We start from the raw sequence: 17,672 nt of genomic DNA, 5'->3' as shown, positions 1-17,672 counted from the left end.
GTTTACGAAGTGCTTGAGCTAATTTCACAGAATCATTAATCATTGCTGATTGAGATTTTTCATCACTAAGTGTAGTAAAATAAGCCGCCATTGAATAATATTTTTCACCGGTTAACAAGCTAATAATTATATCATTTGTGAAATTATTAAACCATCCAGAAAAATCCAATTGAACTTTATTTTCTTTAATAATTTCTTCAAGAAATAATTTATTCCAATAACTTTCTAATTCATCGAAAAGTTTGTTTATCCAATCAATAGCTTCATCGGTAAATTTCGGTGATAGAATGGCTTGTGAAAAAAATTGACGATTAAATACCCATGATTTAAAATTATTATTGAACAATATTCCTTTTCCTTTAGTTCCAAATTCTTCTGGTTTTATGCTATTGTTAAATCTCATCCAATGCGCGTTTTTTTCCGAAAGAGATAAAAAATTTTCAAGATATTCTCTTCGACATAAAATTATAGATCGGTCACAATCATAAATCTCATGTATGTTACCATATTTCTCGTAACAATAATCATAAAACATTTGTGCATCTCCATAAAATAACAAATAAATTTGAGGCACATTACCAATTAATGGGAATGGGAAAGGACCGGGTAAGGGATTGACACGAGTAAAATAGTTGTAATAATAGTGTGCCACATATGTCATTAATACTGTACATATCAATAAAACATAATCATTAAATTCTAGATTTTCAAGTGGTTTAAAAATCATCATATTCTTAATTATTATTATTATTATTATTATTATTATTATTATTTTGTTGTATAAAAACTCCTTCAGAGGCTTATTTATATTTTTTTATTGTATTTAGTAATCTGCAAATTATTTTACTTACATGATCACTCCGACATAACAAGCGTTTATCTTCAAAACTTTTTCTAAATTTGATTCAAAATGTGATCGTCAATTAGCATGTGGTCAATGGGATTTTCGGATCAATTATACTAGACGGGTTCATAATGTCTTATTAACCCTTTGCAGATCTTTTTTGATAAGAATCCGTCATTATTGGATTTGACAGCCTGTCCGAAATGTGTGACAGGTTAGTGTCGATTACAACTATAATAGGAAGGAGTGATCTTTACGCGTCCCTGATCACGTGCAGCCACGAGTTATTATCTGAGGGTTAGAATTTTTTTAGTGGTCCAAAACTTATTTGTAACCCGTTATCTGTCACCGTGATCGGCCTAACCTGTCACACATTTCGGACGTGCGATTTGACACAGTTTAACTTAATGACCCATATTTTTAATTATATTTTTTTAACATTAAGAATATAATAAATATAAAAACTTTTATATATTGGAAGAATGATTTAACGTTAATTATTTATAAAAGGAGAAGTGGAAGAATGATTATAAAATCCTTTATTATGGATCTATCGTATAACGTGGCTGAAAAGTGGCCGAAATAATTCATAAAACTTATAAAACTAACCACAAACTCCGAATGTCAAAATCCCGAAAATCCTGAACCGGCCGGCATTATTTTTAATGCTGGTCAATTTTCGGGATTTTGACATTCGCATTTTGTCCCCCATCATCAGTCACAGTTTCACGAATCGTATTTTTGATATCATCGACGTTAACATATCATGAGTGAGGTGTATCATAGTCTACGGTACATGTATCAAAAAAATTATTATTATACATTTTTTCTTATTAATAGCTATTATTTATTTCGTGAATGTATCATATTCACGGAGTTTTTACAGAAATTACGGATAAAATTTTTTACCTTCATAGTACATTTTCTTTTGTGATCTCACCTTTTCAGAAATCCTTGACTGCAAATTATCATTCTTATTTTCTGTTATCGTCTTTTATTTAACGTAAATAAGTGATATTTAAATAGTAATAAATAGACAATTTGAAGTTACTCACAAACAAACATAATACGAAATCTTTTTTTTTAAAGGTTATTTAATAAATATGGGATAACTGCGACGGGGCAGTTAAATTTTATTACTTTAATATTTCTTTAGAAGTTTAAAGATTTAACGATTTATTTTAATGTATGATATTAGGCAAATAATATAATAGCATCAAGTCTTTGCTATCATTCCCGTTAAATATGAAAAATTTAATAATATCCTGGTTAAAATAATATATAACGGCAAACATGTGATGTTATTCGGCAGTCCTATAATTGACAGGGTGGTGTGGTGGACTAGGGTAGGACAGAGTAGAACTTAAAATAACAGCTAATTAAACCATGTAATTTAATCTTTTAACCGGTTAAAACTATTTTGACCACAATTCCGGTCAGATTATATAATGCGGCCCAGAGACATGTCAATTGCAGTTACGAATTCTCAAACTCAAAGTTTTAAATATGTAAGTAAATCAAAAATCGTTACAATTTTAACTTAAAAAAAAAAATTCTAAAATTTGGAAAGTTGAAACTACATAGTAATCGATTTTAGAGAATCGATTCGATTACATACAGTTCTGACTCCAAAGCAATCTCCAAATGCTAATAAAATAAGAAACTGATTTTGAAATCATTAGATAAAATCACTTAATTGGTTAACAGGTTAAAATAGTTATTCTAAATTATGGCTGGAGTTAATTTTTTTGGCTAAATCAAAGATTTTTTGCTAAAGAAATATATACTGTATATCGATATATATATATAATATCAACTGACCAAAATTAACTTTAAAATACCATTTTATAATAGATACAGAAATCTATTATACGCTTTCATTGAATGACAAATATGTTGTTTAATTATTCTTGTAACGCTTACATTTATAGATTTTTAATAAAATTGAGACGCACTTTTAGTTTAAAAAAAACATAATAAATTTTCTTGTTGATGAATAATCTAAAGAGTAACGTCTACCCTTAAAGTTTGATATTTTAAAAAATTAATTTAAATTGTTAAAACATGTAATTATTAAAATTAATTTCTTAGTAATTTAACCTAAAATACTTTTTGATATAAAATTTAATTATTTCTTATAGAACTAGTAGATTGTTTATTGCCTTGTGTAATTATTTGTTTTAAATCTTGAATCTCTTGTTGAAGTTCTCGTAATGTTAACTTTTTATCATTAGCAGATTTCTGTCCACCCTTGATAATTATCGAAGCTGGAGTACCTCTTGGCTGATGGTCCGAAGATGGAGCACTTCTTGGCTGATGATTAGTTGTATCGTTGGGTGGTTGCACTATTTCGTGCCCGTGATATTCATCATTATTATAGTAATTTCTAGCATTTCTATTTTTATTCCATTTATATAAAAAAAAACCTATAAAGGATAATGCAGCACCACCGAATAAAGATCCTACAATTGCACCAATCATAACAGTTCGTGATGATGATGAAGGTGGTACTACGCCTGATGACGATGATGTTGATGGTGGTTCTGAAGATGGTACTTTTGGCTTTGATGTTGTATCTGATGATGGTGGGGGAGCAGGTGAAGTAGGTAGTGAAGAAGAATCAAATTCATTCGTCCATATATATTCATCATTATTACTAATATCAAGTAATAAAATATCACTTTCAAGTGATGGACCCCTTCCTATTGAAAATAAAATATTTTAGTTACGCTAATTTAAATGATCCTATCTTAAAAATTTTAATTACCAAACGATATAACCATATATTTTCCAATTACATTCGCTTTATGAAACATCCGACTTTTCGGAATTTGTCCAGAAGTTTTTGGAATCCTCCATTCAAAATTATCTAAACTTAATTCATAAATTGAATCTTCGGGTGTAAGATCAGCATAATCCGTAGTAAATGGAGTACCCCCAAAAATTATTACTCTTTTATCATCCAATCCTATTAAAACGAAATTTCATTATATTTAATATGAAATGCTTTAACATTATTATATTCTTTTTCAAATACATACCAGGAACAACAGAAAGACCAACCCTACCAGAAGGTATTTTTCCTGAAGTTGTCTATATTTATTAAAGAAAACATTTGATTGTAAATTGTCCCATATTTAATTAAATAATTTATATCAACTTACTTTTGTGCTCCAACTATCATTAATTGTATTATATAAATAGACCTATATAAATAATATTATTCATTAGTTTATATAAAAAATATATATATGTATGTATTACAAGTTTTTGCAAAATTAGCTACGATAATTTACCGGATTCAATGTTAATAGTTGTTCAATATCAGTATGACCACCTAAATAAGAGTAGTTTATTATATAATATTAGAATCATAAGTCATAACAATTACAGAATAATTTGCTTACCCATATATATTATGGTATTATCAGACAATAAAGTGGCACCATATAAGGACCTTCCAGATGGTGCTCCAATTGAACTTCCCTTTCCCATGTTAAGATTTATTGTATCTAAAATAAGCATATTATTTACATAATGAAACTTTTTACTAACATCGTCACTTCCAGCCCATAAATACATTTTCCCCTTATTGTCTACAATTCCAGATAAGCTTTCCTTTCTAATAGTAATAAGATTGTCATCACCGGTTATTTTTGGAATACTCCATGAATTACTTTGCAAACTATAAGTATAAACCAAATCCATTGCACCAGTATCATTGGTTCCTCCGTATAAGATTAACGTATTATTATCTACACCACCTTTTACAGCCGCAGCACCATAATGTGGAGGAAGAATATCAATATTTGATAAATCTTTCCATATTAAATTTTGAGTATTAAATTTGTCAGGTATTTCAAGATAAAAAAAATCTTTTCCAACATCAATACGATTATTCTCACGGCCACTTAAAATATATAATTTATTGTCAATAAGCGTTGCAGTATGTTTCTCTCGTGTCTTCGGCTTATAGGGGGCAGACATTTGACAATTTATTTCAACTACTAATAATTGAACTAAAAGCCATAATGTAACATACATCAAATTCTTTTGTGACATTATTGCCCTTTCTTATTTAAATAAGTTTAAAAAAGATGAGGCTTCGAATAAAAAAAAACACATTTCGAGTGAATTACATATTTAAATTTATTACAATTGTGTTACATTCCATTTTTGAAATGGTTCTCAAATTAGAAAGTCAGAAAAAAAAAATAGAACAAAAATTGTACGATCGAAATGTCTTACTAGGACTATTGCCAGAGCGTGTGCGTAGGAAACTTCCATATTTCTGTCTTTCAGCACGCGTGCGCGTTTAGCCGTTTAGGTGTACCTCTGCTGTCGTGTAACATCCAAGGTACTGATTTGTTTATTTTTTTTAAAAACGGAAAAAAAAATCAATTTTTTTTTTTGGTAACACGCATTTCTTTATTTAAAAATATATAAAAAAAATTTGAATCTTTACGTTATATATTTTTATAAAGTCGATTAACTATAATGTTTCGGACGCTTCAACAGTTCCCGTTATCTAGTTTTAGATAAGTTACAACATAGTAGAAGTTAATTTTCTTAAATATTTAAATTTTCATAATTTGGAATTTTTAAATAAATTGAAATTGTATGATATTATTTATACACCCAGTTTAACCTTATTGGCAATTAAAAATATATTTATTTCATTATAAATATAATCACCAATTCATCATGCACTTTCAATAGTTTATTCTTTAGAGATTTTTCTTTACTTCAATTAAGTGCCTCCTATAATTATAGTGCAATCAAATCATTTATTTATTCGGTTACATTGTGGATCATAAATATCAAATATCTATTATACTAAGCAAAAATTATATTGTCGCAATGTCACACGTTACCCAAACATTACATCTACATTAACGATTTGTGTATCAATCGCTAGGATCGATATCTATATCCGCTGTAACACGACCAAAATTGTACTATACCCGATTACGTAACGCAGTGCAATAAAGAAATCTTTGTTCTTTAACTTTTTAATTTTTGAGCATGATGTATTATCCTTGTAACCTTGTAACAAAATTAACATTTTAAATATTTCAGTAGTATAAATATTATATTGTTCAGTTGTATATCTTGGTGTCGAAAAGAACTATATCTTCTTACTATCAAAATTAACGTTTTGTTTAAAAATATTTGATTGCGATGAGCCTTGGTAATTTCTTATGTTTTATAACAACTTACATCTTGCTACGAGATATCATTAGGGATGGAAAAAGTTCGGGTCGAACGACTTGAGTCGGTTCGTCCATTCGGTTTGGTACATCGGTTCCAAATCGGGTTTGATAAATTTTGATATGTACTTGAAGTAAACCAAACAGGTTTTCGGTTTGACTCGATTTTTTCAATAGTATCGGTTCGGAACCGAACCGAACCGAGCGAGTCGTCCCCATCCCTAGATATCACATACAAAACAAATTTTTTTTTTGTTAACAAGAATATTATAGAAAATAGAGAAATATTTCAATTTAATTATATGAGTATATAATATGTCACGATAAGGTGGAAACAAAAAATCATAGGAGGTTCTTTATAACTAGTATGTTTATAAACTAAGATATGCGAAATCGATCATTTAAATTAAGATAATGTTAGGACAAATTAAATTAATTTATTTTTCTTCATTGCGGAGAGCAAGGGATAAATATTTCAACAATTAAATTTCTTGATAGGTTTTTTCGCGTTACGTGATTTTCCAAAAGATGTATCTGGCTGTTAATTCGGATTGTATTTAGGTACAACCCTAAGTCTTTTGATTCAATTTGTTCAATAAAGGATTTTTTTTTAAAAAAAAAAATTAGAAAAAGAAAAACATAAATTTATCGTCATTTACAGTAAATTTAAATTTATTTCCTATTTTAAGGTTGTAAAATGAACGGTCCTTACATTTTATTAATTGTTCAGGTATCACGTGAATTTATGCATTTGGATAGTAACGGGATTTGTCCTAAAAATTCTTGTAAAATAATGATAGTATTCCTTCGTCTGTAGAATGTAGACCTTTGCAGGCAAATTTGCTTGCAAAAGTTTAGACGAAGGGATAGTAAATCAAATAAATGTATATAGTTGTTGTAACTTATAATGATGTACTGTTAATAGAAACTTTAGAAATTTTTAACCGAACAAATTAATGTCGATAAATTAATAGTGGATAGATATATTAAATAAATTTAATTTAATATCGATTCATGTTGTAATATATACTTTAAGTTATATAAGGTACGAGAGAGAGAATAAGTGGGAGAGAGAAGGACTTAAAAAAGAGTAGAAAGAGAGATAGAAAGGGAGGAAGTATGAAAGAAAAATTTTATATTAAAAATATTTTATTTTTATTTTTATCTTTGTATTATAGACAAAGTCTGAGATTGTAAAACTTTACACATAACTTATGAATCTAAATTATTATTACTAATCTAATCCCCTAATGGAATCGGCTTGCCTGTTATTTACCAAGAGCATTTAAGGCTTGGCCTGCTTTCATGGATGTTCCAAAAGACAAAATACAAAATTAAGCTTATTAAAAACAAACAAAATTAAGTATTCCCGTATTATTCTTTCACTACCACTAAGTACTAACAGTGCAAGCACCACCACCACCAATAATAAATCACAAAGATATCTGAAAAAGTTATCTGAAAAAGTTATGACACCTACGTTTTGCAGTCATTACTTGTACAGCAGTAATTCCAAAAGTTATATACTATACCATGTACCATCAAACGCAATCACGTGATTTCATATAACCGACGTTGGTATCAAATTTTAAAAACATCGTTTTATCAAGCAATTCATTGTGAAAGTTTATAGCAACATTTACTGATCATTTTACAAAATTAAAGCAAAGAAATTTAAAAAGCTGGACACGTGATCGCAGTTAAATATGAATAAAATTTTCCAGATATTAAAGTTTTTATGAAAGAATTGATGGAAAAATACTATCTGCTATATTAGAAAATTAAAAAAGAGGCAACTCTTAATAGAATTAAACTTAAATTGAGAATACTATTTCGATTAAGCGCAAAAAATTTAAAAAAATAAGTAAAATTTTGTAACTTTTTAACGTAAATTACCGCCTTATTGGACTTCTTTCTTATGGACTGAATTGTAAGTATTTTCACTTTTCGAATTTTGTATTATTTGTATTTACTTTATACAGAAAAGAAATTCCTTCTTGATGCGTGGATTTTCAGGTATCCACGATATATTTGAGTGCAGATAACGCATTTGTAAAAATTTAATTCAACCGGCAAGATTGATTTTTTATATTCATGACATAATAATCATATTTTAGTACCGTACCAAATTCAATTAAAATATGGAATTTACGTTTTCTCAGAATCCTCACATGGCATAAATTAATGGATATAGAAGCAGCGTTATTAATAATAACATAACGTGACCAAGTAGCTACCCTATAAAAAATTTTTCAGAAAAATGATCATGTGTCTGAGTTTCTTCGGTTTTTTAGTTTTTTCCAGAATTTTTTTTATAGGGTTATTTGACCGTAATTTATGCTCGCATTAGTTAATTCCTAAATAGCCATTTAATTAAATTAACGTCAGTATTATCACGCGGAAAGGAATAAGTTGTATCATTATTATAAATTTTTTTTCACGTTCGTTCTTAACTGCGAAGTTTGTCATAATAGAATTCATTAGCTACAATAAAAAATTTATTTAAAATTGCTTATATTATTGTTAAATAAGTTGCAATTGATTATTAAATAAGATTAATTTAATAAATATTAATTTGACAAAATATATTAGTATCAAGAATCATTTATAATTAATTATTAAGACTTATTCATTCAACTTTTTATGCCGAAGAATTAGATATTATTTCCCCTTGTTCACATAATGATTCAAAACTTTTTTGTGCATTAGTAACCTTAGTTTCGGCAGCTATCTTGTATAAATCAAATGCTTTCCCTTTATCAATATTAGTTCCAATTCCATGCTCGTAACAGTATCCAAGTTTACATTGAGCTACTATTAACTTTTGGTTAGCTGACTTCTCATAAAAATGAAATGCTCTATAATCATTTTTTTGAATCCCCCTTCCTAATTCATATATTTCACCTAGTTTATATAATGCGACTTTATTATCATTTCCTGATGCTTTACAATACCAATAATGAACTATATCTAAATCATCATTTATTGGTCTATCATCATCACTTTTATAAAAGAAGTCGTCATCTTTATTAGCCGCTCTGTTATATAATTTTAATCCTTTTTCTTTATTTACCTCTATTCCGATCCCATTTATGTAAAAATATCCAAGTTGAAAATTTGCTTTTACGTATCCATTTTCAACTGATTTATTATAAAAGTAAAATGCTCTATGATAATTCTTTTCAATACCAATCCCGTACTCAAAGCACTCACCTAAGTTGTATTGTGCAACTTCGTTTCCATTTTCTGCTGCTTTTGTAAACCAATAAATAGCTTTCTCTAAATCTTTTTTGGTTCCTTCACCTTTCAAATATAATATTCCAAGATTATTTTGAGCGAAACTATGTTCTTTATCAGCTGCTATTTGGTATAATATAAATGCTTTTTCTTTATTAACATTAGTTCCAATTCCTTTATCAAAACAATATGCAGCTTTATATTGTGCATTTACATACCCTTGTTTGGCCGATTCTTTATAAAATTTAAATGCTTTAACTTCATTTTTTTCAGCAATTGTCCCATATTCATAAGAATCACCCAAGTTATATTGCGCTACTTCGCTCCCATTCTCTGCTGCTTTTGTATACCAATAAATGGCTTTCTTTAAATCTTTTTTGATTCCTTCACCTTTCAAATATAATACTCCAAGATTATTTTGAGCAAAACTATGTTCTTTATCAGCTGCCATTTGGTATAATATAAATGCTTTTTCTTTATTAATATTAGTTCCAATTCCTTTATCAAAGCAATATGCAACTTTATATTGTGCATCTAGATATCCTTTTTTAGCCGATTCCTTATAAAATTTAAATGCCTTAAATTTATTTATTTCACCATTTATTCCATATTCATAAATTATACCTAAGTTATATTGTGCGATTTCACTTCCATTTTCTGCTGCTTTATCATACCAAAAAAAGGCTTTTTCTTTATTAACATTAGTTCCGATTCCATTATCATAAAAATATGCAATTTTATACTGTGCATTTAAATATCCTTGCCTAGCCGATTTCTTATATAACTCAAACGCTTTGATTTCATCTTTTTCGGTACTAATTCCATGTTCGTAAAACATACCTAAATTATATTGTGCTATTTCATTTCCATTTTTCGCTGCTACATTATACCAATAAAAAGCTTCTTCTTTATTAATATAAATTCCAATTCCTTTATCATAACAATATGCAACTTTATATTGTGCATTTGAATAACTTTGTATAGCTGATTTCATATATAACTCAAATGCTTTAACTTCATCCTTTTTAATATGTACTCCATACTCATAAAATATACCTAGATTGTATTGTGCTATTTCATTTCCATTGTTTGCTGCTTTATTATACCAAAAAAAAGCCTTTTCTTTATTAATATTAGTTCCAATTCCTTCATCATAACAGTGCGCAACTCTATATTGTGCATTTAAGTACTCATGTTCAGCTGATTTTTCATATAATTTAAATGCTTTAACTTCATCTTTTTCAACATTTGTTCCATGCTCATAAAATATGCCTAAATTATATTGTGCTATTTCATTTCCACTGTCTGCCGCTTTATTATACCAATAAAATGCTATTTCTAAATTCTTCTCGGTTTCCTCATCTTTTTCGCATATAATTCCAAATTTATCTTGTGCAAATTTATTTTCTTTTTCAGCTATTTCTTTAAATAATTCAAATGCCCTTTCTTTATTAACCGTGGTTCCAATTCCTTCATTATAATAGTATGCAATTTTATATTGTGCATTCAAATAACCTCGTTCGGCTGATTTCTTATAAAATTCAAATGCTTTAACTTCATCCTTTTTAATACCTATTCCACTTTCATAATATTTGCCCAAATTATATTGTGCTATTTCGTTTCCATTTTCTGCTGCTTTATTATACCAATAAATTGCTTCGTTCAGATCTTTTTCAATTCCTTCACCTTTTAAATACAAAATTCCAAGATTATTTTGCGCATAACTATGTTCTTTTTCTGCTGCTTTTTTGTATAATATGAACGCTTTTTCTTTATTAGTATCAACTCCAATTCCTTTATCATAGCAATATGCAACTCTATATTGTGCATTTAGATATCCCTGTTTGGCTGATTTTTCATATAATTCAAATGCTTTGATTTCATCTTTTTTATCTTTTGTAACATTTATTCCATATTCATAAAATATGCCTAAATTATATTGCGCTATTTCATTTCCATTTTCCGCTGCTTTATCATACCAAAAAAAGGCTTTTTCTTTATTAATATTAACTCCGGGAATTCCATTATCGTAATAGTATGCAACTTTATATTGTGCGTTTAAATATCCCTGTTTAGCTGATTTCTTATATAATTCAAATGCTTCATACTCATCCTTTTCAACATGTATTCCATATTCATAAAATATACCTAAGTTATATTGTGCTAAATCATGTCCATTTTCTGCTGCTTCATTATACCAAAAAAAAGCCTTTTCTTTATTAACATTTGTTCCAACTCCATTATCATAACAATACGCTACTCTATATTGTGCATTTATATACCCTTGAATAGCTAATTCCTTATATAATCCAAATGCCTTAACTTCATCTTTTTCAACAATAATTCCATTCTCATAATATCTACCCAAATTATATTGTGCCGCTCTATTTTTATTGTTGGCTGCTTTATTATACCAAAAAAAAGCTCTCTCTAAGTCCTTTTGAATACCTTCACCTCTTTCATATAAAATCCCAAGATTATTTTGCGCAAATTCATTTCCTTTTTCAGCTACCTCATAAAACAATTTAAATGCTTTTTCTTTATCAACCTTTGTTCCAATTCCATTATTATAAAAATACGCAATTTTATATCTTGCATCTAGGTATCCATGCTCAGCTGATCTCTTATAAAGTTCGAATGCTTTAGTTTCATCTTTTTCAATAAAAATTCCATTTTCATAATATCTAGCCAAATTATACTGTGCCGCCTTATTTTCATTTTTGGCTGCTTCACTATACCAATGAAATGATTTATTTACATCATTTTCGATACCAATACCATATTCATAACAATATCCTAAATAGTATTTTCCAATAATACTCTCATTTTCTACGGATTTTTGAAACCATTTAAATGTCAAATATCTATTTTTCTCTATTCCGGTACCATCATCATAGCATTTAGCAAGATAAACTTGAGCTAATGAGTAATTATCCTCTGATGCCTTTAAAAATAATTGAAATGCTTTGCTAAAATGTTGTTGTTCTGTATTAAAATTATAATAATACAATAATCCTAAAAACCAAATATATTGTACCTTAACTTGGTTCATAATAAGCCATTTTATGAGTTCATCAACATATTGATTTAATTGCAATATTTCTTGATCAATAAATTGTTTGAATTCATCAATGACAATATCCCCGCTGTGTCTTTCAATGATGATATCCATTAACTTATTATAATCAACATTATGATTTAATTGCAGTATTTCCAATATTTCTTGATCAATTAATTGTTTGAAGTTTTCCTCAAAGTTTTTACCTCCAATGCGTCTTAACTCATCAATATCAACATAATGATTTGATCGTAGTATTTCCAGTATTTCTTGTATTTCTTGATCAATTAATTGTTTGAATTGATCGTTAATAATTTCTACATTATGTCTTTCAATAACGGCATTAATTAACTTATCGACAGCTACATCATTTATATCAGGTACGCTCGTATCATTAGATTCTATAATGGTACTATAAACAATATTGTCTATAACTAGGCTATTATTTATATCTGAAGTTAATTTGCTGCTTGAATTAGAATCATATGCTGGTAAAATGCCATGACTTTCCTTCATACTGTTCATAAAGATATTATTTCCTGTTGAATTAATTGCCCTAAGACCCGAAACAATTTCTTGTATATCAGGTCGATTGTCTGGTTCTCCCTCCCAACATTCTAATTTAAATAAGTATTTGGTTTATAATTTCTTTAGAAAAGACGCTAAATATATCATAATAATTTAACGAATAACTTACTTGTATATATATTAATATACTCAATAGGCGTACCGTCAATAATTTCCTCTCTTTTTCCTCCCTTTATAGCTAATGCTAAACTCAAATCATAATTTACAGCTTCATCATAAAATGGTTTACGTCCACTTGAAATTTGCCACATAATAACTCCAATACTATATATATCGGATTTTTTATTTAATTTATAATGTTGACTTTGATTATTTTGATTATTAAAGCTTTTTGGATCAACGTAAGGTATAACACCAAATATTTCCACTGTGTTATTTGATGCTTCAGCAATCTTTTTTGATAATCCAAAATCTGCCAACTTGATTCTTTTCTGATGAACAAGTATATTACTTGCATGCTACAAAAAAAAAAAAGTTTATTTTATACTATTTATACTATATAGAAATAAATATTAATAAAAAACAAATCTAAAATATATTACCAAATCTCGATGAATAATATCACATTCATGTAAACACAACACAGCATTTGCCAATTGTAATGCAAAATCAAATTTATTATTCCATTCAAGTTCATTAAAATGTTCATCTAGGTATGTCTTTAATGTCCCATTATCAGCATATTCCAAAACCAAAGAGTAATTATTCATTTGATTAATTGCGTCTGAAATCAAATATATATATATTTTTAATAGTTGGATTATTTTAAATAGATAAAACGATTTCATCTCTCTTTTTTTTACCAGTTTGCTCCTTAAATGTAACTCCATAAAATTTTATTATATTTGCATGAAAATGAACATGCCGATGTAATTTTAACTGCAAATACAATAAATGGATAATTAAGACATGAAACACAATTAAAAAGCTTAAAAATTATATATATGCATACATATTATATTAATAAAAATAATAATATACCTCATTAACAATTTCTTTAAGAGTTGATCTCTGATTATAAAAAGATTTTAGAGCGAAAATCGTATCAATATTCTTCCAATTGGTACGACAAATGCTTCCAGACGCACCACTTCCTATTGGTTTTATATCATGGAAATCTTTATAATCATAATATTTTATATGTTCATTTACAATTGATTTTTCTAACCAATCAATATATTTACTATTTAAATCTACCATTTTTTTTAATAGAATTTTGAAGGAAGAAAAAGTAACCCGATCATTGAATCTTTTTAAACTAGATAATCACTATAAATCGCGATATAACCCATTTATGCAATACAAGACTTGGGATGTATAAATAAATGGAGATCCATGCTGATCACACAGCAATAAAATTCTTCACACTTTTCAGTGTACTCACATACTGTTGTTTGGCATTTACATGTCACAAGAGAAACTTACTTGCACATGATATCAATATTTGATAGTGGAAATTCCTAAAGGACGCTATCATGGCAAAAGAGAGGAGGACTGGAGGAAAGTGTGTTTATGGGTAGACTTTTGGGATCATCACAGATGCAAAAGAATGGTATTTTATGGAATGTTCGCTTAACAATCAGGACAGGCTAAGATTCAAACTATCGAAGCCTGTAATTGTTGTATATGATAATGAAAACATGGGAGGTAAGTTCTCGGACATATTGCATGGTTATTGGAGGAGGTACAGCTTCTCAAAGTAAAGAGAGAGTAATAAAAAAGCCTAGGTTATCAAGCAACCTTACCGGAAAGTCAGATAAATAAGTTTTAGCATAGAAAAAAATCGTCATGTATCACGGGCTAAGTCCCGATCTTGTATTTATTTTCGCATGTATTAATAAAATTTTTTCTTGGCAAATTTCGCTTACGGGCCGTGAGGAAAATCACATGATATTTTTTATTTTGAATGTTTGAACATTGCTAAGATTACTGGACTTGGATCACCTTTTTGCCGTGCAAAAATATAGACGTCATCTATACTGCAGAAGCTTTTTGTTTTTAAAAGGATCTATTAATAAACCTGACCAAGAGTAATAAGTATTTTCCCCTGATTTACACAGCTTTGCGGATCGTAAGATAGGGCATCGTTAAAATGAAACAAAAATGGAAATTGGACGATTAGAATTTATGATTTACAGATCCTTAGATGAAACAGTAAATTTTTATCAACTAGCCCATTCAAATTACATGTACAAGCTAATCACATACAGTATTATCACTATCTTTGGAATAATGTTTTATTTCCGTTGATCAACTTGTACAAAACACGAATAGTATTAAAATTAAAATAAAAGCTTTGTCTTTTTGAGAACATCAATTCAGTTCTTTTTCCTCCGGCTCTTTTTCCTCCGGTTCATTTTTTAAAGTGAATATCACATTAAATCTTTCTTTAACATCATCCAAAATCAAATGAATCGGGATTACATAAGATACTCTACGCATTCCCGCAATAACGATCCCCCATAATTTACCATCATCATCAAATACTGCTGCACCGGAGTCCCCACGTTCAGCTGTAAATAGATTAAAATATGAATAAGGAAAACAAAATAGAATGCTAATATGAAATCCGTCAACTTACAAAATGTTTGTTTATTAATACCAAAAACTAGCAATGCAAATCTCTGACTTCTTTCTTTAGGTTCTTTTCTACCCTTCCTTTTGACAATAGGAGGATAAAAAGGCACCCACATATCTTGTATTAACCCTTCTCTGAGGAAAGTTGTTCTTCCAACCTTCTTAACATATACAAATTCATCACTATTATTTACAGAAGTCTTGATACTACGAATTTGAATATGTTGTCCAAATGGAACGTTTGGTGATTCTGGGATTTCTCGGTCCTTCACAACTTCACAAAAAGCATAATCAAGATAATGACAAGCCGAATCAGCTCCAATAAAATTGTACCTTGTGGCCTTAGTTGCGTTAACCTTATAATTAAAACTGTCAACAAAAAATATTAATAGTAAAAAAATCACAACATATCAAACCTCATCGAGTGTTTCCGGTTGAACCACTTTTTCATCCTCCTTTCCCACGCTATGCTTTGCAGTTAATATAAATGTTTTATTGGATACTGCAGTATTTTGAAATAAAGCACCAAGTGTAATTGCATTTAATGATTCATCTTGTTTACCGATACTTATGCCAGGTATAAGGTCTTTGTGATATGAACGATGGAATAATTCAAGAGCTTCATATGAAATCAACACAGGAAAACTCTCAAATTCAGCTGGTAAGTGGACAGGTGTCCCTTCTGGTTGATCCACGAAGGCAACAAGAACTTCCTTATCATCTACTAATGCTTCAATTACACAAAAAAATGGAATTTTCTTATCATATCTCTTCAGAAGCTCATTTTTAGCCTTATTAAGCAATTTAAATCGAATAGAGTCTCTGACTGGGAAAATAACACGGTCACCAAGCTTCACCGGATCCATATTTATCTTTTTTTTGTTTTCCGCTTCCTCTTTTTCTTCTTTTTCTATGTCTATTATTATATATTAGAAGATAATTCTGATTCGTTAATATTTCAAATATTCTAACGTACTAACCTGTCGGATTTATTTTGTTTTTAACATATTGTTTTCTTAATTCAGTAATGCTTCCTTTATTCACATCCTTATCTATGATGAAAAACCAATTATAGGCACTTCCAGTAGCCCGTTTGATGTTTTTAAAACGATCATTCGATTTGAGAATATACAGTTCGAGCTCAGTTAAACTATCAAATGACATTAACATTTCCTTATTGTCGGCAAAAGTAAAAATGACCGAGAGTTTCCTAATATTGTAAATATCTTTAATCTGATCCAAAAAAATTATGTTCAGCCAAATATAGAAAGAACTTGTTATAACGTTTTATAATAAGAGTGCAAACCTTGCATTTGTGTGCAAATTCTACATCTTTGTAAGTTCTATTGTAAAACAATATATTTCCTTGTTTGATAGATTGTTCGTTATAAAGCTGTTGTAGAGATATGTTTGTGTAATCTTCAAAAGCCACAGCTACAGAAATAATGATTTTATTGAACTTTATAATATATCTCGCTTGAATTACAACTATATGATTAAAAAGCGGTCAGCTAGACCTACCTTGACTCAATATCGTTAGACTATCCAGCATTCGTAAAATGGTTAAATATGGAACGAAGACAATGACATGAACAAACTCTTTAGGAGGTTGCTCCGTCCAGTAATCACCAATAATTCCTTCAAGCTTTTTTAAATTCTTGCTATCTGAGGTAAAGCTCGAAAATTCTTTTTCTTCACTATAGTCAACCCGTACCTGCCAAAGCGTTAACTGATCGGCCTCAATATCGTTGAAAATATCCTCCTCTGCCCCTGTACTTTTCTCTTTAATATCCTTTTTAAATTTTTCGACAGAATTTTCTGTGTTGGTAATAAGAGTAAATTCATAATTTTCATAACCTTCTTGAATGTGAAGACAGTTAAGAGAAATGTCAACCATAGCAATTGATTTTTGTGCCTAGACACGAACGAAAAAAAGGTAACAATTTGAAAAGGGAGTAATTGTCCGAGGACATTAACGGTTAGACACATTGTATGTCTGTCCGCACGCGTGATTAACCAATAAGATGTATTGTTGATTATTATCACGTGATCAGATTATCAGATTTTCGGCGCGCCTGACGCGGATTTTAAACGAGTGCTTCGGACATTACAACGGATCCCGTTACCTAGTCATTACTAATAAACGTTACTAATAAAC

The 17,672-nt window shown here is 28.9% G+C and overlaps 3 protein-coding genes across 4 annotated transcripts; all 3 read right to left on the bottom strand.

Annotated features, from left to right (window-relative positions):
* Positions 1-2,968: 2,968 nt before the first annotated feature.
* OCT59_011273 (uncharacterized protein) lies at positions 2,969-4,906 on the bottom strand (the record flags this gene model as incomplete). The annotated part of the gene is made up of 6 exons (XM_025326915.1): positions 2,969-3,546; positions 3,612-3,812; positions 3,886-3,937; positions 4,009-4,050; positions 4,141-4,181; positions 4,252-4,906. 6 exons carry the CDS (start codon positions 4,904-4,906, stop codon positions 2,969-2,971), a joined length of 1,569 nt encoding a protein of 522 aa, XP_025173759.1.
* Positions 4,907-8,695: 3,789 nt separating this feature from the next.
* OCT59_011272 (uncharacterized protein) lies at positions 8,696-14,137 on the bottom strand (the record flags this gene model as incomplete). The annotated part of the gene is made up of 7 exons (XM_025309441.2): positions 8,696-9,735; positions 10,132-10,977; positions 11,440-12,966; positions 13,047-13,395; positions 13,480-13,661; positions 13,741-13,816; positions 13,919-14,137. 7 exons carry the CDS (start codon positions 14,135-14,137, stop codon positions 8,696-8,698), a joined length of 4,239 nt encoding a protein of 1,412 aa, XP_025173758.2.
* Positions 14,138-15,142: 1,005 nt separating this feature from the next.
* Positions 15,143-17,479, bottom strand: OCT59_011271 (uncharacterized protein). 2 transcript variants are annotated; one of them, XM_025319453.2, is made up of 6 exons: positions 17,036-17,475; positions 16,821-16,948; positions 16,495-16,747; positions 15,931-16,430; positions 15,519-15,870; positions 15,143-15,450 (listed from the first exon to the last, which is right to left on the bottom strand). In XM_025319453.2, the coding sequence occupies exons 1-6, from the start codon at positions 17,409-17,411 to the stop codon at positions 15,251-15,253; spliced, it is 1,809 nt and encodes a 602-aa protein (XP_025173757.1). In that variant the 5' UTR covers positions 17,412-17,475; the 3' UTR covers positions 15,143-15,250. The 2 variants fall into 2 exon arrangements, with proteins under 2 accessions (XP_025173757.1, XP_066001016.1); XM_066136392.1 differs by having other exon boundaries at positions 15,147-15,450; positions 15,519-15,855; positions 16,495-16,724; positions 17,036-17,479.
* Positions 17,480-17,672: the final 193 nt, after the last annotated feature.

This window comes from Rhizophagus irregularis, chromosome 19 (assembly GCF_026210795.1).
Source record: "Rhizophagus irregularis chromosome 19, complete sequence".
In the NCBI taxonomy this organism is placed as follows: Eukaryota; Fungi; Glomeromycota; class Glomeromycetes; order Glomerales; family Glomeraceae; genus Rhizophagus; species Rhizophagus irregularis.
The sequence above is the reverse complement of the archived record's forward strand: the minus strand, read 5'-3'. Positions and strand labels throughout refer to the sequence as shown.

Excerpts from the sequence above, each read along its gene's own strand:
- OCT59_011271 (XM_025319453.2), bottom strand. The coding sequence starts at position 17,411 with ATGGTTGACATTTCTCTTAACTGTCTTCACATTCAAGAAGGTTATGAA. Across the intron at positions 16,748-16,820 it reads AATTTGCACACAAATGCAAG|ATTAAAGATATTTACAATAT; the intron begins GTTTGCACTCTT and ends TTTTTGGATCAG. Across the intron at positions 15,451-15,518 it reads TATTAATAAACAAACATTTT|CTGAACGTGGGGACTCCGGT; the intron begins GTAAGTTGACGG and ends ATCTATTTACAG.